Below are 23,928 nucleotides of genomic sequence, written 5' to 3' on the forward strand. Positions count from 1 at the left end.
AATTTGACTGAATGAATGAATTAATTAATTAATTGATTGATTAAAGGAGCGTGACAAATGATCAACATGTGACAGAACATGAGCCGCCGCCAGCGCGTATCAGTACTGTTCTATTTTTAACCCCCACCGCCGACCTGCTCGGCCTCTCTTGCACATCGCCGACCGACATAAAGCAGGCGACACGACGTGCGGCGCCGCCAGCGAGATGGAGGTAATTTTTTTTCTGTTGCGTGCGCCTGCTTTGTGTGGATCAGAATGTGTGGGAATCAAGTTCCGCCAGGCATTTCGTTTGGACGCCTGCTTTATTTTGCAAGTGAGTGAAATGGCTCGAATGCAAAGTATTTTAATTGGTGAAGCGCTTCGGCGTTGGCACTTTCCCTTGTCGTGACCGTAAAAAGCACCGTCGAGTGCTTCCATCGTAGACATGGCCTTTAGTTTCCTACGTCGATTGTCGGCACATGCCGTAAAAGTCAACGCACCGTCCCGCAATGAGCGACACAATCGCAGATTTCAGCTGAACTCGTCAATCACCGCAATGTGACGAAATAGCGGGCTGCGGAGCTGACTGACTTCCTGTGAGCGCCACACGAGACGCGCGCCTCGTGTTTGACACACTCGAGATGCCACAAAAGTAGTTGCTCTATTGCCGGCTCTCTTCGCCCTGTTTCACCCCCCACCCCACCACCCAAACAGACGATACGACGGCGTACAAATCGGTGATTGAGCGAAGCGGCTGCTGAACATTCAGTTTTTGCAAAGGCAAGAAGAAAAGATGGAAGAAGGACATGGGCGAGAAAAGGAGGTACAGACTTTAGCTCTTCAAATTATTTTCAATTCTCTTTTATTTACAAACTTCAAAATGAAAACTACAAACTTCAAAATGAAAACTCAAAGCTAATCGACAATAATCGCGGTATGTGAGAAAAGGCTTTCGGGATGATGCTTTTGACATTCTTGTTAGCATCGAACGAGTCTGCACTTGTCACACGCCTTGCTTTTCTAGCTGTAACGCTGCTGTCAGCCACCAGGGGACGTCTGTGCGGCTAAAGTGGCTTTCTGGAAACACTTGCGCGCTATGTGAAATTAGAATGAATTGGTTCAAATCGGACCCAGGGAAGCATCAGAAAACAGCAACCCCCCCCCAAAAATTGTCAACATGTACATTTTGAATGATCAAAGTTGTAAACTAGATGTCAGGAATCGTTCACGCAGAAAGAGGAAGTGGTTTACCGGTTGAGGGTTTTTTCACTTTTCCCTTTTGCTGTCAGATAACAAACAGACTGCATGCCAATGCTCGGTGTGCACGTTGCTCAATGTGACCCCACAAAAATAGAAGATGAATGTGCGCGTGTGCGCGCACGACTTCCGGGCTGTGCGATAATTTCATTATCCGTCGAATGTGGGCAATGTGAGACCTTGGACTGCAGTTGACACGGATCAACCACACGTTGACAGCTGTATCTGTGTGTGTGTGTCCAAAATGTTGTGTAAATGTGATTCCAACTTGGTTCTGTCCCTCAGGAGACGGCGTCACTGCCGTCACCGCCCTCACGGCCCTCTGTGGCTGAACTTGCCGGAAGGTTCAAAGTTTCGTCTCCTCCCATTGCCAGCGAGACAGTGAGTTTGAGTTTGTCAGCCATCCAGCCTGGTTGTACTTTTCAAGTTCAAGTTTTTGGATGGAGGGCTGGCACTTTAGTTGCTTGTCAGGATTACGGCAGCACTCGGAGCGCTGTTTGTGTGTGTGTGTGTATGTTTTGTTTTTGTTTTTTTTGTGTCAAAAGTTTGAGAACTACTTTCACACTTGAAACGTCTGTCAGGAAGCGCCAGTCAGACGTCGAGCCCCTCGCTCTTTACAACTGCCAAAAAGCCATGAAGATGAGCAGGTGAGCAAAGCGTACGCTCCGTGTGGAAATTGTGTGACTATCAAACAAATGTTTCCGTTTGTCAGAGACCTTCTGGCGTGACTTCACCTGTCAAAGCCAAGAGGAACTCTGCCCTGGTTGAGAAGCTTCAGGTGGGTCTGCGCTCTCATTCTGTGTGGCTATGACATCATGGCACTTCCTCCCCCAGGCCAACCTTGCTCTGTCCCCCGCTGCCCTGCTGCCCTTGCCCATGAGCCCTAGCTTCAGGCTGCCGCCGCTCTTCAAACCGCCGACACCCACCACAGGGAGCCCCTCGTCCACGCCGACGTCTCCCGGCCCCGATTTTACACCTCTGGCAAGTGAGGAGGAGGGACCGGTGTCATTTGAAGCTCCACCCGCAGCGGCGGCAGAGGGATGCCTCTTGAACGTCAGCAAGGTCGGCTGGATTTTTCTCCATCACTCCTTGTCAATCAAAGTAATTGAATAGGTTTTGCTCGATTGTCCTCTAGAGCCGAGCGCGCCACTCTATCAGGCGACGCCCTCCTTCCCGCCGCCGCGCGAAGTCCGGTAGTGGAGAAGAAGTGGGCGTGGCCACAGAGGAGTTGGACACCGGCAAAAGCCAATCAAACCGTAACACGACCCCGGGAGCGGCTGATGTCTTTGCTCATGACAACAGGAATCGTTCCAAGGAGGGCGCATCAGAAGAAGGCCGCAGTGATGAGCAAGGAGAAGGCAGCAGTGAGAGGCAGGTTGATCGAGAGGAGGAGAACCAGGAAAAAAACCTCAGGAGAGGCGGAATGAGACAATGAGACAGAGAGATGACGACGGACAGCTTTTCCAAATGCGTGCAACTGAACACTTTTCCTCTTTGAACACTGATCACAATTTTCCCATTTTGAGCCTCGTCCCTGCTTCTGTCAAGAGATTTGTGGTCACTCAAACATCCACTTGAATAATTCATCATCAAAAGAAAGCGTGAAGCACCCGCCACCCGACTTCGTGACGTCAGCGGCATTCCGCTATTGCCCTGTCCTTGAACGTCTTTAGCTGACAAGAGGATTTCCCCCAATTTGGCACCCTTAACACAGTTGCGTCGTCCTTAACCCCCACTAAGGTTCATTTCAGGAAAGGACCAAAAGGGGAAACCTTGCCCGCCGTGGGTTTAATCTCATTGCCATATGCACTCTGATCTAACACTGTGCCTACAAATAAACACACAAGTGGACATTCACTTGTGAGGTCAAAGGTCTACCGGAGTGGATATTTGCTCACTAATCATGTCTTTTAAAGGGAGGATGAGGCCTTCAACCTTTCTGTCGACGTAATCATGACATTTGCGTCAACTAGACAGGCGAGAAACGCTCTCTGCCCAAAGTATTGAAACAGCGGGGTCAGTCTATTAGTCTTGGGCGTACTCTGTCATATGATGATGGCTTTCTGGTAGAGAGTCTACGGCAGGGGGTCACCAAGTCCGGTCCTCCAGGGCCCCTATCCAGCGTGATTCAACACACCTGATTCAAATCATCAGGCTTTTCTAGAGCTTGCCGCTCATTTGAATCAGGTGTGTTGAAGTAGGGCTGCACCTAAAACAGGCTGGATAGGAGCTCTTGAGGACCAGACTTGGTGACCCTTGCTCTCCGGGATGGTACTTCTCCAGCTTGCTCGCCTAAAATTGACTCAGCTTGCATCCGATGCCGGTGGGGAACCTCTCGGACCGACCTGGGTGAGTATATTATATAAGCGGGAGCAGGGCAGGTAAAGGATCAGGACGCAGCGGCGTGGTGGCCTGATCCCATTAGAGGTTTAATTTCATGAGCTTTCTTTAGTCTCGCTCCAGGACCTAAGAGGGTTAAGAGCGTTCACCATCACTCATGTGCGGCCATTCCGGCATCTGCCATGGAGTTCTAACCTCTTTAGCGTTTTCTTCCAGAAAGAGACTCGATCATCGAGCCCCGGTCCGGCGGTTTGACACGCGGCTAGTCGCTGTGAATGCAGACCCCGTGAAATCATCAAGCTCAACCGGCGCAGACGAGAGACTCTTTCGGACAAAGACTCTCCTTGCTGTTGTCACTGCATTATCGGACGGACGATGGGCAATCACGGCTCCAACCTGGACGACATCCTGGCCGAGGACATGCACCATTGGTACAACAAATTCATGCGGGATTCGCCGTCGGGTCTCATCACGCTGTTCGAGCTGAAGACCATCCTGGGCCTGAAGGGTATGACTGAGAACGCCAACAGCTACGTGGACCAGGTCTTCTTCACCTTCGACATGGATGGGGTGAGCCGATCCCGTTTGAACTTGGCCACATCCAGTCTGGCCGTGTATTAAGTGGCAAAGGCGATGAAGAAGCAGGATGGCGGTGGTCGACACTTGTGTCACACTTTCTCTCCGTGCAGGACGGCTACATCGACTTTGTGGAATACATTGCTGCCATCAGTCTGATGCTGAAGGGGGAAATCAACCAGAAGCTCAAGTGGTACTTCAAACTCTTTGACCAGGACGGCAATGGAAAAATCGACAAGGAGGAGTTGGAGACTATCTTCACGGTAATTAGATGAGATGAGCGAGTCCTTTATTAGTCCCACGCGGAGAAAGTCCCGGTTGCTGTGCGAGAACTGAACTCTTGATGTGGATTTACTTGCCATCTTCTTCCTTTGGTTCTTTCTTTGCAGAGTCATGCAAGCAGGAATCAATCTGCGGGAAAAAACAAACACACTGAGGCCTACTTGTGAACAACAAAACATGATTTTTATTTCAGACCAAACTTCAAACTGGGAGATATGTGTTTTTTGTCCAACAGACTGGACTGATTCCGATTTGGTGTTAAATTAGCAAAATGTCGTGACTGCGTCAATATTTTACCTTGACCGTCCTTTAACTAGGAAAACCTCACAGCTCGTGCCGTTTGCCGGACGCTGTCCAAAGAAATACATTGTTTATTTTGGGGGTGGGGAATTCAAGAGGTAGCCTGTGCAAGAACTTGACTTCCTGACTCATTCATTCCAATCTTTGTGAAGGCTGGCGGATTAAGTGGGAAGTCTGACCTATGCTAATCTGCGGAATCAGATCAACGCATCAGAAACAGGGACCACTGAATCTGACCTAATTTTGTCGCTCGGGAGTTAACCTATACATTTGTACAAGAACCAAAAAGAATTGTTGATGAGCAGAAAAACATTTTATGTTAATGTGAAACTTTGGACTGACAGCTTGTGGCAACCAGAAAACTGAACTGTGATGGCTACCATTAATGGATGTCTCCCCCTACAGGCCATCCAGGACATAACCCGAAACAGAGAAATTGACCCTGAGGAGATTGTCACGCTCATATTTGAAAGAATTGACGTGAAGGGGGAAGGTAAAGCATGCTAGAAAAAAGAAAGAAAAATATCCTTGATGTTTGTTAGGCTACAATGCTCAGAAAATACTAAGCTAATGCATCCACGCAGGTGAGTTGACCCTGGAGGAGTTCATCGAGGGTGCCAAAGACCACGAAGACATCATGGATATGCTGAAGAACCTGATGGACTTGACGCCCGTGTTGATGATCATCGTGGAGGGCATAAGGCCGTGAGGGGCAAAGCTGACCGATAAAACAAAGACAAAAACTGGGGAAAAGTTGCTTGACGCCCCCCCTCCCCGGAGACATGTCTGCGATGGACCGACCGTCGTCTCTGGTGATCAGGTGGACAGAAAAACTCGCTCCCGACACCTCGATTCCTCGACAGTTGCGTTGAAGTCTCTCCTTCCCAGTTGAAGTCTACTGTAAAATCAGAAGGGAAGAGACTGAAACATTGAACTCCAAAATGTCCAACAACGCCGCAGAATATCATTGTCTCCTAGCAATGAAAAAATGAACTATTGTGCCTAACACTACCCTAGAAGCTCTCTTTATTACATGAACATAGTTGAGGTCAACAATAATGCATCAAAGCGTCATTCATTAGCTGATTTCTGCTGACGGGCGGCTAAGCGTTTTATCTTGCTCTTCAAGTATCACCCTTGTGCAATGCATGTTGGGAGTCTGCTCTGGCTCAGCCACATTTTGCTGTGATCTTCTTAAAAGAAGCTTAATCCCACTGACTTGTAACGGAGAGCATTCGAAGCTCCATCCAACAAGGCTCCTTCCTGTCTGTTTTGAATCATTTTCAGGAAACCCAAGCGACAGTACTGCTCACTTGTTTAAATGCTGTATGCACATTTTCTAGTTTTTCAAATAAAAGCCTTACTCTGTGTGGTTGTTTTTTAGCCTTTGTATACAGTCCTAGTTTTCAAATTAAAGCCTGACTTTGCAGTCATTTGTAGAGCCTTACTTGACATGAGTTTGGGTTAGGAGAGAAGAGTTTTAGTCGTGCTGAGTTGGTGTGAACGCACACTGCAAGTGGCCCCTTACGTGAGTCAAGAGAACAATGCGTATCTGCGACTGAAAGCGGGTCATGTTCTGGAAGTGTGGTCCCGGCCCATTCTGAGGGGTCTGGAGCCCCGCCGCGGCTGCTCCTGCCTTCCTTATGTAACACAATCTCCTGTCATGGAAGAAACAATGTGGGGTCACTGTGGTGTGGTCGGTTCTACATAAAGCAATGTATCCCATAGCACAGTGGTCCCCAGCCGTTTTAGCACTACAGACTGGATTACTGTCAGACAATATTTTCACAGACCGGTGTTTGACGTCACGATTTTTGTGAAGAAAACTTCTAAAAACAATTCTAGAAAATCGAAAGTCAAAAGTAACAATAAATCAAATAATCACAGGCTGCACATTGTTTATGTATGTTTTCTTGGCAAAAATTGTCTGAGTTTAAACGACAATTCCATTTCCGCAAAACAGACCAACCACAATCCTAAATGTCATTGTTGCGGAGCCTGAGGACTGTTTAGGTGGTTGGCTCGGAATGTACTGCTCTTTTCGCCCCCGGGTGTCGGTCAGAACACAGGAGGGAGACGTGGTGCAGTTTTGGTTGCTTTACTGAATTATTGGCAAGTAACAGGCACTGTGGCTCATATGGGCATACAGGCGAACGGGCAAAAGGTATAGGCACACGTTTGGTCGTAAGGATGTTGTTAGGGTTTACAGATTATCTTGATCGTATGATTATGTTGGAATGTAACCTGTAATAAATAACCTAGCTAGATTAGGTTGATCCTATGCTTATGTTGGAATGTAACCTGTAATAAATAACCTAGCTTGTCCTGTCTTACACAACGTCGTAAAACACCCCCTGCTATGCTTTGACTAGAGGTCAAGGGCTTCAACTCCATCCTGTCCACTCTCACCCCCACCCTGTTTCTCTCAATAAAAATGCTCTTGCAAGAGGCCTGAGTCAGACCTCATTCGATCATTGCTGTACGCACAGCGACGAATGACTCTCCATTTGCAAGTGCTTAAAAAGGGCATACTGTCTCCCGTGTGGTTCTTGCAAAAATAAGTTAGAGTGAGCACCACTCTAACAGATGTTAGAGCAGGTGTGTGTAATGTACATGGGTGAGTGTTTGGGTGTGTGACTGTGATTGTGTATATATATATATATATATATATATATATATATATATATATATATATATATATGTGTGGTGTGTGTGATTCTTGTGAAAAGTGTGTGTGTGTGTGTGTGTGTGTGCGTGTGTGCGTGTGTGTGTGTGTGTGTGTGTGTGTGTGTGTGTGTGTGTGTGTGTGTGTGTGATTCTTGTGAAAGGTGTGTGTGATTCTTGTGAAAGGTGTGTGTGTGATTCTTGTGAAAGGTGTGTGTGTGATTCTTGTGAAAGGTGTGTGTGATTCTGCAACAGACAGAAATACAGCAAGTCAATGCTCAACTTCTGATGACACTAATAGACGGCACACATCACATAACTCAGTGGTTCTCAAATGGGGGTACGCGTACCCCTGGGGGTACGTGGAGGTACTCCGGGGGTACGTGAGATTTTACAAAAATATATACCGGTATTAAAAAAACAAAAACAAAAAAAAACAGTAAGCCTGATTGTCTTGAGAATTAGTTATAAAACATTTGATGAAATACAAATGTATGTTTTATATTCAGTAAAGCGTAGCAGCGATGCTGCTGTTGAAAACACGGAGAAACAAGTAAAAAATGAAGGCAAAACCAGAGCCGACGAAGTACCGACAGTGCATGGAAGACTATTGTTTGATGGGATTTACGTCCACAAGTTGTAACCCACCCAAAGCGCTGTGCTTTTTTTGCGGGGAGAAATTAGGCAATGCTAGCATGAAGCTGGCACATCTCCAGCGGCATCTCACCACAAAATACGGATGCCATGTTGGTAAGCCACCAGAGTTCTTCAGGAGGAAACTTTCTGACTTCAAGTCATCCCAAGACACAATGCGAAAAGCCTCCACTACATCAGCCAAAGCCCTGAAGGCTTCTTATGCGGTTTCTTTGCTCGTAGCTAAAGCCAAAAAACCGTTCACCATAGCTGAAGACCTGCTGCTCCCCGCCGCTGTTGTATTGGCCGAAACTATGCTCGACAAAAAATCTGCGGATACATTAAAAACTGTGCCTTTGTCTAATGACACCGTTTGCCGCAGAATAGACAGAATGGGTGCAGACATTGTCGAACAAGTTGTGGGAAAACTTGGCGACTCTTTTTCACTCCAGCTGGATGAATCCACAGATGTCAGTGGAAACGCACAGGTTGTTGCTTTTGTGAGATATATTGAGACTGACGACATTTGTGAACACATACTTTTCTGCAAAAGTCTGGAGGGGAGAACAACCGGAGAGGACATTTTTAATGTCGTTAACGCATTTTTCTCAGAAAATGGTATCAGCTGGAAATCCTGCAGCAGCGTCTGTACAGATGCGGCTGCATCAATGACGGGCAGTGCAAAAGGGCTCATTGCGCGGATTATAAAGGAAAATCCCGACATTAAGTGGACTCACTGTGTGATTCACAGAGAAGCGTTAGCGTCCAAGAAAATGAGCCCCGTGTTGCATGATGTTTTGAACGACAGCATCAAAGTGATCAACTTCATCAAGTCAAGGCCACTTAATGCACGTTTGTTCCGCCGCCTCTGTGAAAACATGGGAGCTGAACACACGCAACTCCTCCTGCATACAGAAGTGCGCTGGCTCTCTCAAGGGAAGATACTCAACAGGCTGTTGGAGTTACGAGCTGAAGTGCACACCTTTCTGACAGAGCACGGATCTCCCCATGCAACCTTATTCGAGAGCACGGACTGGCTTGCAAAGCTTTGCTATCTGGCAGATATATTCAGCAAACTGAACGAACTGAATGTGTCTCTGCAGGGCAAGGACACCAGCATCCTCAACCTGTATGACAAGGTGGGTAGTTTGCTGAAGAAAACAGCTGTGGAAAAGGGCATGTGGTCAGGAGGATTTCACCTGCTTTCCTCAGGTGGATGGTTTTCTCTCCAATGAAGATGTGGAGACAGCTCCAGTGAAGTTAGTCATAGTGGGACATTTGGCTAACTTGATAAAGGGCTTTCATTGCTACTTTGCTGACATGGAGGAGAAATCTGCACAGCTGGATTGGGTGAGAAATCCATTTCTCTTGTCTGAAGCAAAGAGAAGCAAGCTTCCTGTCACTCACCAGGAAAAACTGATGGAAGTGGCATCTGACCGTGGCCTGCAGATGAAGTTTGGCGCATCCACTCTCACACAGTTTTGGGTGTGTGTGAGGCAGGAGCACCCTAAGCTGGGACAGAAAGCTTTGGAGCAGCTGCTGCCCTTTACCTCCACATATGTATTTATGTGAGACCTTCTCTGCAATGACTGTGATCAAAACAAAGCAAAAAAACAGACTGAGCCTGGAGAAGAACTTGATCACAGCAGTTGCCTCCCTGCCACCAAGGATGACAAAGTGAGGTACAAGCCCATGTTTCTCACTAAAATGTAGTATGAGTGCAAAAGTCTCATTCAAGCTTCCTCTCTGCATCCATTGCAGCATGGTCATCCTGGAAGAGGGACCCTCCCATCTGTGGTCTCTTCTCAAGGTTTCTCATTTCCCCTAGCTGGAGTTTTGAATTTTTCGTTGCCCTCTTGGGAGTTTAAGATCAGGGGATGTTTGAGAATATTTGCCATTTTTCACATGTCCTGAGTGTTGTTAGTCACCTTAATGTTGAACAGAGGCTGTGACTTACCGAAGTCAAATTCCTTGTTTGGCACGCTCAAACATGGCGAATAAAAACTCTTGAATCTTGAATACTGTTCAATGCTTGTTCAATACTTGTCAAATAAAAATCAAATGTTCAATGCAACAATTCAATTTTAAGAGAAAAAAAAGTTGTTTTTTTTATCCCAAAAGGGGTAAAGTTGATTATTTTTTATGAGCAAATCTTTATTTATTATTAAGTTATCAATTTATTTTGTAAACAAGATATTATTTATTTATAATTAAGTTAATTTATTTTTGTGAACACTTTTATCCATCCATCCATCCATCCATCCATCCATCCATCCATCCATCTTCTTCCGCTTATCCGGGGTCGGGCCGTGGGGGCAGCAGCTTTAGGAGGGACTCCCAGACTTCCATCTCCCCAGCCACTTCATCCAACTCATCCCGGGGGATCCCAAGGCGGAACGCCAGCTGAGAGACATAGTCTCTCCAGCACGTCCTGGGTCATCCCCGGGGTCTCCTACCGGTGGGACATGCCCGGAACACCTCCCCAGGGAGGCGTCCAGGAGGCATCCTGATGAGATGCCCGAGCCACCTCATCTGGCTCCTCTCAACGCGGAGGAGTAGCGACTCTACTCCGAGTCTCTCCCGGATGACCGAGCTTCTCACCCTATCTCTAAGGGAGAGCCCGGACATCCTGCGGAGAAAACTCATTTCAGCCGCTTGTATCCTGGATCTCGTTCTTTCGGTCACGACCCATAGCTCGTGACCAGAGGTGAGGGTAGGAGCGTAAATCGACCGGTAAATTGAGAGCTTTGCCTTTTGGCTCAGCTCTGTCTTTACCATGACGGACCGGTACAGAGTCCGCATTACTGCCGACACTGCACCGATCCGCCTGTCAATCTCGCGCTCCATCCTTCCCTCACTCATGAACAAGACCCCAAGATACTTGAACTCCTCCACTTGGGGCAGGATCTCATCCCCGATCCGGAGAGGGCATTCCACCCTTTTCCGACCGAGGACCATGGACTCGGATTTGGAGGTGCTGACCCTCATCCCGACCGCTTCACACTCGGCTGCGAACCGCTCCAGTGAGAGCTGGAAATCACGGCCTGAAGAAGCCAACAGCACCACGTCGTCTGCAAAAAGCAGAGACGCGATGCTGAGGTCCCCAAACCGGACCCCCTCAACGCCTCGGCTGCGCCTAGAAATTCTGTCCATAAAAATTATGAACAGAATCGGTGACAAAGGGCAGCCTTGGCGGAGTCCAACCCTCACTGGGAACGAATCCGACTTACTGCCGGAAATGCGGACCAAACTCTGGCATCGGTGATACAGGGACCGAACCGCCCTTATCAGTTGGCTCGGCACCCCGTACTCCCGAAGCACCCTCCACAGAACCTCCCGAGAGACACGGTCGAACGCCTTCTCCAAGTCCACAAAACACATGTGGACTGGTTGGGCGAACTCCCATGCACCCTCGAGGATCCTGCCGAGGGTGTAGAGCTGGTCCACTGTTCCATGGCCAGGACGAACGCCACACTGCTCCTCCTGAATCCGAGGTTCGACCTCCCGACGGACCCTCCTCTCCAGCACCCCTGAATAGACCTTACCATGGAGGCTGAGGAGTGTGATTCCCCTGTAATTGGAACACACCCTCCGGTCCCCCTTCTTAAAGAGGGGAACCACCACCCCAGTCTGCCAATCCAGAGGCACTGTCCCCGATGTCCACGCAATGTTGTAGAGGCGTGTCAGCCATGACAGCCCCACAACATCCAGAGCCTTTAAGAGCTCTGGGCGGATCTCATCCACCCCTGGGGCCTTGCCACCGAGGAGTTTTTTAACTACCTCAGTGACTTCGACCCCAGTGATTGGAGAGACCGCCTCAGAGTCTCCAGGCCCTGCTTCCACAATGGAAGGCGTGTAGATGGAATTGAGGAGGTCTTCGAAGTATTCTCCCCACCGACTCACGACGTCCCGAGTCGAGGTCAGCAGCACGCCTTCCCCACTGTAAACAGTGTTGACGTTGCACTGCTTCCCCCTCCTGAGACGGCGGATGGTGGACCAGAATTTCCTCGAAGCCGTCCGGAAATCATTCGCCATGGCCTCGCCAAACTCCTCCCACGCCCGGGTTTTTGCCTCAGCAACCGCCGAAGCCGCGTTCCGCTTGGCCATCCGGTACCTGTCAGCTGCCTCCGGAGTCCCGCAGGCCAAAATGGCCCGATAGGACTCCTTCTTCAGCTTGACGGCATCCCTTACCGCCAGTGTCCACCAGCGGGTTCGGGGATTTCCGCCACGACAGGCACCAACGACTTTGCGGCCACAGCTCCGGTCTGCCGCCTCAACAATGGAGGCGCGGAACATGGTCCACTCGGACTCAATGTCCCCCGCCTCCCCCGGGACGTGGGAAAAGCTCTGCCGGAGGTGGGAGTTGAAGCTCTTCCTGACAGGGGATTCTGCCAGACGTTCCCAGCAGACCCTCACAGAGCGTTTGGGTCTGCCAGGTCGGACCGGCATCTTCCCCCACCATCGGAGCCAACCCACCACCAGGTGGTGATCAGTTGACAGCTCCGCCCCTCTCTTCGCCCGAGTGTCCAAAACATGCGGCCGCAAATCCGATGACACGACTACAAAGCCGATCATCGAACTGCGGCTCACAATGCACCCGACCCCTTTGGCCCCTCCCACAGGTGGTGAGCCCATGGAAAGGGGGACCCACGTTTCCTTTTCAGGCTGTGCCCGGCCGGGCCCCATGGGCGAAGGCCCGGCCACCAGACGCTCGCCTTCGAGCCCCACCTCCAGGCCTGGCTCCAGAGGTGGGCCCCGATGATCCGCGTCCGGGCGAGGGAAATCTGAGTCCATATATGGTTTTCTTCATAAGGGGCTTTTTGAGCCGTGCTTTGTCTGGCCCCTCACCTTTTGCCATGGGTGACCCTACCAGGGGCATGAAGCCCCAGACAACATGGCTCCTAGGATCATTGAGACACGCAAACCCCTCCACCACGGTAAGGTGACGACTCACGGAGGGGTGAACACATTTTTAGTTATGTATATTTTTATTTCCTTGCAAGAGATTATTACAAGAAAGACAAATATAAATTAGCAGTGTTCTGCATGCAGTATTTGAGTTTTGAAAGGGTTTATGCCTTCTTGGTGGTCACTGTTTACTGTTTATCGTTTCTATATTGATTGATTGATTGATTGATTGATTGATTGATTGATTGAATATTTATTGATCCCCAGGGGTGGGGAAATTCAGGCCCCAGCAGTATCCATACCACAGAGTGGGTATACAAAAGACACACAGGTGGCATGAGCGCAACTCAATAGGCTCTCATAAGGCTGCCACACAACGGCGCCACAACGAAAGTCAGAAAGTGCTCAAGATAAAAGCCATCAAAGCAAAACAAAGCTAAATGACAAAGGAAAAAAAGTAACAGCGGCCAACCAGCACCCCTCAATACAAGAGAACACCCCAAAACACACAAAATAGCCTCCACGGGGTCCATAGACAGGTGTAAGGGCAGTCCAGTTCAACGGCGCCCAATGGACCGTGGTCGTGAATCGGTGAAAAACATCACAAAGCAGGCAAACGTGTGAGCAGCGTCCTGGGTACCCAGTCGGGTGCACGTGCAGATGGTCACCACGGGGCTAGCATGGCGAAAGTCGTTGGTTCCGACGAGCACGAGGGAGCGGACTCCCCACAGGGGTTGCGGCTGCAAGGCCAAGGCGAGGGACCCGGTCATCACTGGCCGGATAAGCAGGAAGCCGTCGTAGAGTTACGCCGGCCTCGACCGATGATCCCGGTCCCAGGAAGAAAAAATAAATAAAAAATATCCGATCCGAAGCGATACCGAGGTGCGGTAGAAGGCACCAGCATCGCCGAATGGACAAAAAGACAGAAAGAAAAAGGAGAAAAGAAGGAAATAAAGAGGAAAAGAGAGAACACTGCTGGGAGGCAGCCACTTACGGCACCATACCGAAAAAAAAAAATTATATATATATATATATATATATATATATGTATATAATTTTTTTTTTTCGGTATATATATATATATATATATATATGCAATGTTTGAAACATAAATGTGTCTGTCAGGTACATTGCTACAAGTTGTTTAACTTTAATAAATCAAACACTGATGGGACAATACTGTACCTCTTTCTTTTCGACCAGAAATGTGTCGCGCTGGTCAGGGGGTACTTGGCTGAAAAATATTTCAAAGGGGGCACATCACTGAAAAAAGTTTGAGAACCACTGCTCTAGACAACACACCAAACATAAGTCATCGAGACAAGAAAACACACTTGCTGGCGACCGTTAGCCGCCGTGGAGCTACGTAACGGCTACTCGTATGATGCGAGGAAACTGAAAGGAGCATGCCGAAGCTATCAAGCGGCTCACGCGCGAAACAAACCGCGATCAGACAAACGGCACAACAGTAGACAGTAGTAACACTTAAATGTATATACTCTTTGGCAAATACGCACACGATCACAGCAACATGCTCAGTCGATACCAGCCACTTTAACTCCCGTCGTCTGTACGTACGTAACTTACCACTGCGCGCGGGCTGCAACAATCGCGATAAGCTGATATAAGTCACGCGAGACTTAATGTAACTGTGATGTAACTTTCCAACATAACATTCAACCCAAAAATATACATTGATTTTCAACATCAACATAGGAACCTTTCTAACAGCCGCCCCCGAATGTACGAAGTACATTCGCATCCAAGGAAGGTGACAGTCTCGAATGTCTTGCGGCAGCTTATTCTTAGTAGCAGGGTCGTCGTTTCCAGCAGGGAGAGCTCGCAGAGCGACCAGCCTGGCCACCGGCCTGGTGTAATGACGCTCGCCGATACGTACGTCAACAGATCGGCTGTGTCCATCAGCGCTCGGGTGGACTTTAGTGACATGGCCCAATGGCCATGATGCTCGTGGCAGTTGGGGATCCACCAGCATGACAACTGTTCCTTCGGCTCTGATGGAGTGCCACTTCTGACGCGTCTGTAGGCTTGGGAGGTAGTTCCGCAGGAAGCTGGACCAGAAGTGGTTCGCTAGAACCTGGGAGTGTCTCCAGTAACGACGGCTTAGCAGGTCAGTCTCTGGGTACACGATTTGGGGCAACGATGCGTCTGGCTGCCCCATCAACATCATGTTGGGTGTCACAGGGTCGAGGTCATTGATGCTGGAGGAGACGTAATGGCTTCGAATTTAGAATCCCTTCCACTTCGAGCAGCACGGTCCTTAATACTTCCTCCGGGACTGGTTGGGCTCCTACAGTGGTGTACAAGGCTGCTTTTACCGAGCGTATTTCCCTTTCCCACACACCTCCGAAGTGGGGTGCTGCAGGGGGGTTGAAGTGGAAGCTGATCTTCTGCTTGGCTAGCTGCTGCCGTAGCTCTGGGGACAACGCTGCAAAAGATTCTGGCAGCTCGCTTTCTTCCCCTCGGAAGTTGGTTCCTTGGTCGGAGTGCAGCTCTGCAGGTGTCCCACGGCAGGCGATGAACCGCCTAAGAGCCATCAGGAAGGAATCGCGGTCAATGGTGTTAAGAAGGTCCAAGTGTACCCCTCTGGCGGTGAGACACTTGAAAATGATGCCCCACCTCTTCTCCGTGCGCCTCCCCACCTTAACCTGGAATGGCCCGAAGCAGTCCATCCCTGTTGAGAAGAAGGCTGGCTTGAAGAGGCGGAGACGAGCAGGTGGCAGATCCGCCATCTTGGGGACAACTGGTCTGGCCTTCCAGCGTCGGCATTCTGGACAGGTATGCTGGTAGCGGCGCACTGCTTCTCGGCCACGCAGGATCCAGTACGAGCGCCGTATCTCTGCAAACACTCTCTCTGGTCCAGGGTGATGCAAACGGCTGTCAAAGTCTTTAATGAGGAGCCGAGTAGAAGGGTGGCTCGGGTCCAGCACTATGGGGTATATTGCTGTTTGGTGAAGGTCTTCAGCATGGCGGAGCCGACCTCCGACGCGAATGAGCTCCTCTTGGTCCATCTCAGGGGACAAGGTGAGCAATCTACTGTTCGATCCCTACCAGCTGTCAAGAGTCTCAGCTCATCGGGGAAGCTCTCACACTGGGATCGCTTGAAGATAAGGATCTCTGCCTTACGGTAATGATTACTTCAGCGGTGTCTTTGCTGCTCTGATCTGCCGCCCCGTGCAGCTCCTGGACTGTAGCGTGCAGCAGGTCTTGCCAAGTGTCATGCTGCTTGGTATCTGCTGCATTGGCCATGACTGTGTTGACACCACAGAAGACAGACTTTCTCAGCTTGGAGGCGTCATCTTCGGGGTCAGCGCTGGGTCTGACTGGCCAGTTTTCGGGAGGTTGGGGAACGGATGTCACCAGGCACTGATGTGGTCTGGAACTGTTCTGGGTGAACTTCACCGGACCCTGCAGGGCCCAACCTAGATAGCGGCCGGTCCGCCTAGAGTGCCCAGTCTGATCGGTTTGATGGCGGTAATCAGATGTGGGTGGTCTGATCCTATCAGCAACAATGGTTTGACCTTGTGGAAAGTCCTTATTGGTAGTCCAGTGAGGTGGGGGTACCTCTGCCGTAGTTGGTCTGTCGGGTAGGACTGGTCGGCCAGGCCAAGGCGTGCTGCTGTGAAGGCCTTGGAGACTTTGAAGCTGGTCTTTGGGTCAGCAGCCGGGGAGATGCGGAAGGACACGGTAGACCCAGGAAGTGTCTGGACGTCGTGCCGGATGGTGCACAGTGGAAGGTCCTCCCTCACTCCTCGCATGCCAATCTCTTGGGCAGCTGCTGAGAGCTGCATTGTTCTTTCTGATCCTTTGTCCAGGATGGCGTAGGTTGTCAGGGTACGGTTGGCATGGCGAAGAATGACCTGAACGACTTTTAGTAGGACTCTGTTGCCTTCTGGTGGGCGGTCAACGTACATTACCTCAGTAGTGGGGCTTGCCTTTGACTGTCGTCGCGGTTTGAAGGTCTAGGCCGCCTGTCATTGACCTCGTGAAGGACCTGTAGATGTTTACCTTGGCACAGGCTGCAGAGCTTCTTCAGGTCACACTGAGCGGCTTGGTGGGGTCTTGCACAGCGCCAGCACCTTTTGTTGGCCTTTATCCAGTTGACGAGTGCTTCCCTGCTCAACTTGGTGACTTCCGTACACTGACTGAAGAAGTGCTCTTCATTCTCACAGAATGGGCAGTAGGGTTTACTCTTCAGGTCTCTCTGGGGTGCTCTGTTGTCCTCTAGGCTCTTGGAGCCATGGAGAACAGTGACAGTCCGCTGTCCTTGGCGGCTCTCGGACTTAGGTGCATGCCTCTCTCTCAGCCCGCTAGATGGGGTTGGCCCATCGAAGTCTTGACACCACAATTCATATTTCAGCCACTGAGCCAGGTCAAGCAGGTTGGGCGTAGTGCCTGCCTGCACCGGAAGGTGCACCGACGGAAGTCTGCTCGCTGCTCTGGCGGTAGTTTGCTGAGGAGGCTGACATGGTGTCTGTGTAAGGCGTAGGTGAGTTGAGGTAGGAATCGGCGATCAACTTAGCCTCCTTGAGTTTAAGGTGATCAACCAGAACCTGGTACTTGAAGAGTTCGGTGGCTTCCTCTGGCAGAAGGTTCTCCAGGGCCATCCTCAAACGTGCAAACTCACATGGATCTCGGCGGCTGAAGTGAGGTATAGTTGGGCGCGGCCCCCTGTAGCTCTGCTCGGTTGTGACGGCTGAATCATGGGGAAAGATGGCTGGGCCCTGCCAGCTTTGTCTTGGCGTCCTTGAAGCCCGCTGTGCAATGGCAGGTGGTTGAGCGAACTGTTGAGGGGTACGGGTTGCTGCATAGGAAGCGAATCTAGGTGGTAGAGGCTGTGTGTAGGCAGGCTGGTGAAAGTTTGAAGGATGCTGAACTGCGTAAGCAGCAGCGTAGGGTGTAGCCCTGCTAGGCGGGAGCTGGTACTTGTGCTGATACTGGGAGTGCGGCAGTGTCGACCCAGGAGCTGGGTAGTTTGGTCTCTGAGGTAGAGTCTGCACTGTGGACTGGAAGCGCTGTAGAGGCGGAAGACTGAGGCTTGGTTGGAAGGGCTTCGCTGGCGACATGTCGCCGTTGCTGGATGCTTGACTCTTCATCCGCTGTAACTCGGAGATTAGCTCGTCTATTCCGTCAGTCATTGCTGGTGCTGGAGGCAGCAAGTTGTCGTGGTCGATGGTGTCAGGCCACGGCGGGGGTTCGGGCCAATCCTCTTCCTCCACCTCCGCAAGGCGGGCCGAATAGGGCTCTTGTTGGCTGACGATTGTTGGCATAGCCTGTTGAAGGCTGAATACTGTGTCGGTTAGCCTTCGCATCTCGGCTTGAATTTCCCTGAATGCGGCGACATCGCCGTGGATGAAGCGCTGCGACTGCTGTAACATCCTACTCTCCTTTCTTATATCTCATCTCTTAAGACGCGGGCGTGAGGTGCTAGATAAAGTGAGGGTGGTTCTCGGACTTCCTCCATGGGCCCTCTCTCTGAATACTGCCGGTGGGCTAGCTGGGTTTCCGGACTGTAGCTCTGCTGTTCTGGGTGGTACAGGTCCGCCTCTTGGAGGTCAGCATCCCGCCTGTGGTGGTCAGTATAGGGAGAGTGGGTGAAGCGAGGGGGGGTCATCTTGGCCGCTCCCTCTGGTTGAGAAGGCCACTTCTCTTCGTGCCCATGCCTATCTGGTTGCCTGTGCCCTACGCAGCTAACTCGGGAGTCATCGAGATGAGCTGGGGGGCGTGTCTGACGTCTGGGTCTCGTCACACGGTCTTCCCACTCCATATAGTCCAAGGGCAAAGAGAGCATCTGGGTCGAAGGACCACAATGTTGCGGAGCCTGAGGACTGTATAGGGGGTTGGCTCGGAATGTTCTGCTCTTTTTGCCCCCGGGTGTCGGTCAGAACACAGGAGGGAGACGTGGTTCAGTTTTGGTTGCTTTACTGAATTATTGGCAAGTAACAGTCCCTGTGGCTCATATGGGCATACAGGCAAACGGGCAAAAGGTATAGGCACATGTTTGGTCGTAAGGATGTTAGAGTAGGTGTGTGTAATGTACATGGGAGAATGTTTGGGTGTGTGAATGTGATTGTGTATGTATATGTGTGGTGTGTGCGTGTGATTCTTGTGAAAGATGTGTATGTGATTCTTGTGAAAGATGTGTGTGTGTGTGTGTGTGTGTGTGTGTGTGTGTGTGTGTGTGTGTGTGTGTGTGTGTGTGTGTGTGTGTGTGTGTGTGTGTGTGTGTGTGTGCGTGTGTGTGTGTGCGTGTGTGTGTGATTCTGGTGAAAGGTGTGTGTGTGATTCTTGTGAAAGGTGTTAGAGTGGTGCTCACTAACTTATTTTGCAAGAACCACACGGGAGACAGTATGCCCTTTTAAACACTTGCAAGTGGAGAGTCATTCGTCGCTGTGTATACAGCGATGATCGAATGAGGTCTGACTCAGGCCTCTTGCAAGAGCATTTTTATTGAGAGAAACAGGGTGGGGGTGAGAGTGGACAGGATGGGGTTGAAGCCCCTGGCCTCTGGTCAAAGCATAGCAGGGGGTCTTTTACGACGTTGTGTAAACATAACAACTTTGATTGCTTCCTCTGCAGCTGGTCAATCAGTTCAAAAGATCTTAGCACTTCGTTCTACTACTTTTGTTAAGACAGGACAAGCTATTATTATTACAGGTTACATTCCAACATAATCATAGGATCAAACTAATCTATCAACCCTAACATATCCCTCCTGTTTATCATATGATTATGTCACCCCGATTAACAAACATAAGCAAGAAAATATAATGAAGATAGAAAAATAAAACCAAAAACACAGAAACAGTACATCAACGTATTCATCACTTGCGAGGCATTTCCGACAGTCAGATTATCAAGTTTCTGTGAAAAACGTTCAGCTAATCAGCATTATCGCAATCTTCTGTCCGCAGCGCATTAAAATCATCACATTCAACATGCCTGAGATGTTCCATTCGCACTTCAGCTACGTTAGAAGACACAGATCTTGATACAGCTAACTTCAAACATGAGATAACACAGGTCGTAAACGAGCACAACAATACCAGCACAACAAGCATAGGAGTAACAAGTTTCAACAGCAGTTGCCACCAAGCACCAGAGAATAGCCATGAAAAGAAACCCCATTGATGGCAAAGTGTTGTGAAATAAAATATTACCTGTAATACGCATTTTGTTATTTGCTGATTGAAACTGCTAATTAAACTGTGAATTGAAACTAATAGGTAGAGAACTGAACTCTCGCTCTTTATATAGTAGCTGACGTGTCTTGCGCATCCGTTCTGCGCATACTGTCATGGCGGCCTCTGTATGATATCCGGTCTGCGATGGAGATTAAAAAACAAACAATATTTGACAATAACACACCATCAAGGATTGCACCATCGCATCAAACAATGTGTCGTCAATTATGAATTTTACTAAGTGTGTTGGGCAGGATGGCTGAATGTGATGCGCGATTGACAACAAACAAGAAGAAAGGTGTGATTTCAAGTTTTATTTCGAGGGAGATTTTCTTCAAAAATCGTTGTATCCATGCATAATGCGCACCCCAGATTTTAGGACAATAAATTAGTTAAATTTTGCGCATTATGCATGGTAAAACACGGTACTTGGATTTGACAAAAGATAAGTGATGCAACCAAGTGAAAATTGTATACGTATTTTTTAAGTTTTAAATTACTTTGAAGAATTCTTTTCTGTAAATGGTGGCAAAGGAGGCTCTTGTCTTTCGCGTCTTTCATTAATGGCGATCCAACAACCTTAGCCAAAATGTCGTCTTTTTCCTGCGCATGAACCCCCGCGAGACTTCGCGAGACCTTCACATCGAATTAGGTTAGAGTCTAACCCAGTGGTTCCCAAAGTGGGCGGTACCGCCCCCCTGGGGGCGGTGGAAAGATCTGGGGGGGCGGTGAGGAAGAAAGGGGCGGTAGGGGGGCGGTAGGGGGGCGGTAGGGGGGCGGCAGTCGATTTGTACACAACACACTGCTCTGGCCCAGTCAGATCCGACAGCATAGACTACAAAAGCAAAAGCTCAGGTTTGTAATTTCAAGCTTGTAATGTTCAGAATTTTATCTTATAATAAAAACCGCATTCTGGCGGTCAACATCATCTTGAGTTCAAGTCAACATGAAATTGGGGACTCGCCAGAACGCGCCGTGTTGTGTTGTGTTGAGCTGGTTAGGGCAGTGGTCCCCAACCACCGGGCCGCGGACCAGTACCGGTCCGTGGGTCACTTGGTACCGGGCCGCCAAGCTGCACAGAATTTTTTTTTTTATCGACGATCAATTAATTCAGGTCAAGACACTCGTCCCGGTCACGTGACATGTTTCCCCAGTCGAGCCCGCAAAGCTAATATGTGGCGACAGGCTAACTAACCAGGCAGTGAAGATTTTTGGTTACAAAAAAAAATCTCTGACTGCTATCATGTGCTGTGGAACAAGGTCAAGATGTACTTCATTGCCTTCCCAACATCATATTTAGTAGAACGGGGCTTCAGTGCAGTCACCTTGCTTCTTTCCAAGCAAAGAAACCGACTGAAAATTACTGACCGCGGGGATCTACGACTTCTTCTTAGTGAGTTCCAGCCTGATGTTGAGAAGCTTATGTCCCTGCACCAAGCCCATCCATCCCATTAATATTACGTGTGAGACAATGAAGGTTACTGGTGGAATGTTTATTTACGATTCTATGTTGCTGAAACAGTTAAAACTGCTAAAAAATAAATTGGTTTACTAAATACTAAATTGGGTTTTATTTGTGAAATACACATTTGTGTTTAACCTTTCTCTTTTCAAATTGCAGCAAACCAAATATCAAGAAAGAGGTGTTTGTTTCCATATGTGCCTTGGGGGGGGGGGGGGGGGGGCGCTAGGAATTCACTGGGGAGCCAAAGGGGGCGCCAGCCTGCAAAAGTTTGGGAACCACTGGTCTAACCTATGCGCAAAACAAAGAATTGGCAACATTACATGACATCGCCCCCTCTTTTATGTTATTTTCAAAAATGCCAAAGTAAAAGCCGTCACGCGCAGAACCATAGCATCAGTTTTCTTACAATCAAAGAAATTGAGCTGACTCTTAACATAACATAAATTCCATCGCATATAAAAACAATACCATTTGGCATATCAATCCTCCTGTGTCTGACTTCATAAGACCAAGTCGGGTTGTTATGATGCGTCTAGTGCAGCGGTGGCCAACCCGCGGCTCGCGAGCCGCATGCGGCTCTTTGGCTAGTTTCATGCGGCTCTTTTACGTTCATATCAGCATTTGTGTTTATTTTTCGTGCGTATTTGCTCCGCTTGAGTTCAATATGGTATTTTGGTCAAACGCGCATGCGCGTGAGGTGAAATCCCGCAAAGGAGGAGGGACAAACAGAGCGATTGGTTTTGCTGGCTTTTTAATGGATGGCGACTGTGACTACGGGGGCCCATTAGGTCCAGAAAAGCTGACAAGACGCTTGCCAAAATGGCAAGGAAAAAATGCACAGCTAAACGAATATATGACGATGAACACAGGACGTTTTTAACAGAGTTAAAGTTGTTTTTTGTTGAACGCTATGGCAAGCCATTCTGCCTCATATGTCGGACGTCATTGGCGCATTTAAAAGCTTCAAATGGTCAGCGCCACTTCAGCTCACTTCATGCCAATATCGATAAGGACTTTGCAAAAGGGACTGAATTTCGCAAGCACAAGTTTGGAGACTTTGAAAAATAGGTACAGTTTTTCAAAAAAATTACGAAGCACTCAGAGACTGTCACACTTGCATTGTTTCAACTGGCTTGGAACATTGCACGGCTAAAAAGCCATACAATGAAGTGGAGTTCGTTAAAATATGCCTCAGTGACGTTATTGAAATCTTGTCTCCTGAAAACGACGAACTCAAACGAATGGTCTGTCCCGCCACACATAGTAAGTGAAAAAACTTATTATGTTTTTGTTTGTGGAATTTGTTGAACTGAGAGTTTGTCTGTGTGAGACAATGCACACAATGTTCATTGTTGAAAATGTGGTCTTTGGTCTGTGGTTTTAGTACTGTAGGAGTCAATTTGTCATCATGTTGGTGCGTGACATAATGTCACACAATAAATTTGGCTGAGCAGAGGGGTGTGTGTGCGTGTGTGTGTGCGTGTGCGCGCGCGTGCGTGTTTGTGTGCGTGTGTGTGTGTGTGGGGGGGGGGGGTGTTCATCTGTGCTCATGTGTATGATGTGGCTCTTTGCGATGACACAGTAAAAAATGTGTCTCTTAGTCTCTGACTGGTTGGCCACCCCTGGTCTAGTGTGTTGGTGGAGTGTTGGTGGAGTGCCCAGTGCATGTCACTTCTCACTGTCAACCCTCACCGCTGGCTAGCAGTATGCGAACGGGAGAGCCGAGTGCGTAAGTCTCTCCCTGCCAGTACATAGCCTCTCGAACAGCAAGCCCTATGGTAGTGCCTCCACGTGGCGACACATGGTAACTGGGTACAACACGGACCCAGGCTAAACTACAAGGGACTCGGAGGAGGTTTGGCCCCTAGACGTGCGGCACGCAGGCCCACCGGTGTGTGGACACGCCCTGGTGCCCACGAACCAGCCAGCCCCCAACTATGGGTTAAATAGTACCACTGCCCATTGGGCTCCTCGGGAGAGGAATGGGCTAAGGGAGTCAACCCCTACAGAAAATCAATTTCCCCTTGGGTTGGCGTCAGGAAGGGCATCCGGCTGTAAAACGTTTTGCTCCAAAAATTTTCTCAGTATAGGACTCTCAACCACAAGATGGCCATGGACCGTCCCCGGTGGAAGAAAGCCATATTGAGAATCCAGTCCAACCCAGCGGCGCCTGGAAAGCGGACTTTAAACCGATGATGATGATGATGATGATGAATCCTCAATTTCCCCCTTTACTGATGTGCTCCGGCCATCCTCTATCTATGAGTCTCATAACGCATAGGAATTCAGGGTCAACGGCTGTTGCTACCCTAACTTTGTCTA

The 23,928-nt window shown here is 49.2% G+C and overlaps 3 protein-coding genes across 8 annotated transcripts in view; 2 read left to right on the forward strand and 1 right to left on the reverse strand.

Moving 5' to 3' along the window:
• Positions 1–15,970, reverse strand: part of LOC119133952 — a 92,908-nt gene extending 76,938 nt beyond the window's left edge. The window contains exon 1 of the mRNA XM_037270304.1: positions 14,660–15,970. Coding sequence (XP_037126199.1) covers positions 15,150–15,968 — 819 coding nt within the window. The 5' untranslated portion in view covers positions 15,969–15,970 and the 3' untranslated portion in view covers positions 14,660–15,149. The remainder of the gene's footprint in view (positions 1–14,659) is intronic.
• LOC119133956 (capZ-interacting protein-like) lies at positions 59–3,926 on the forward strand. Of its 6 annotated transcripts, none has more exons than XM_037270314.1 (7): positions 76–211; positions 694–802; positions 1,522–1,617; positions 1,818–1,884; positions 1,947–2,014; positions 2,071–2,298; positions 2,372–3,111. In XM_037270314.1, exons 2-7 carry the CDS (start codon positions 773–775, stop codon positions 2,669–2,671), a joined length of 789 nt encoding a protein of 262 aa, XP_037126209.1. In that variant the 5' UTR covers positions 76–211; positions 694–772; the 3' UTR covers positions 2,672–3,111. The 6 variants fall into 6 exon arrangements, with proteins under 6 accessions (XP_037126212.1, XP_037126209.1, XP_037126210.1 ...); XM_037270315.1 differs by lacking the exon at positions 76–211 and adding an exon at positions 246–313; XM_037270317.1 differs by lacking the exon at positions 694–802 and having other exon boundaries at positions 59–211.
• Positions 3,926–6,108, forward strand: guca1d (guanylate cyclase activator 1d). Its single transcript, XM_037270341.1, has 4 exons — positions 3,926–4,146; positions 4,266–4,415; positions 5,140–5,227; positions 5,319–6,108. The coding sequence occupies exons 1-4, from the start codon at positions 3,952–3,954 to the stop codon at positions 5,441–5,443; spliced, it is 558 nt and encodes a 185-aa protein (XP_037126236.1). The 5' UTR covers positions 3,926–3,951; the 3' UTR covers positions 5,444–6,108.
• Positions 15,971–23,928: the final 7,958 nt, after the last annotated feature.

This window comes from Syngnathus acus, chromosome 14 (genome assembly GCF_901709675.1).
Source record: "Syngnathus acus chromosome 14, fSynAcu1.2, whole genome shotgun sequence".
Lineage (NCBI taxonomy): Eukaryota > Metazoa > Chordata > Actinopteri > Syngnathiformes > Syngnathidae > Syngnathus > Syngnathus acus.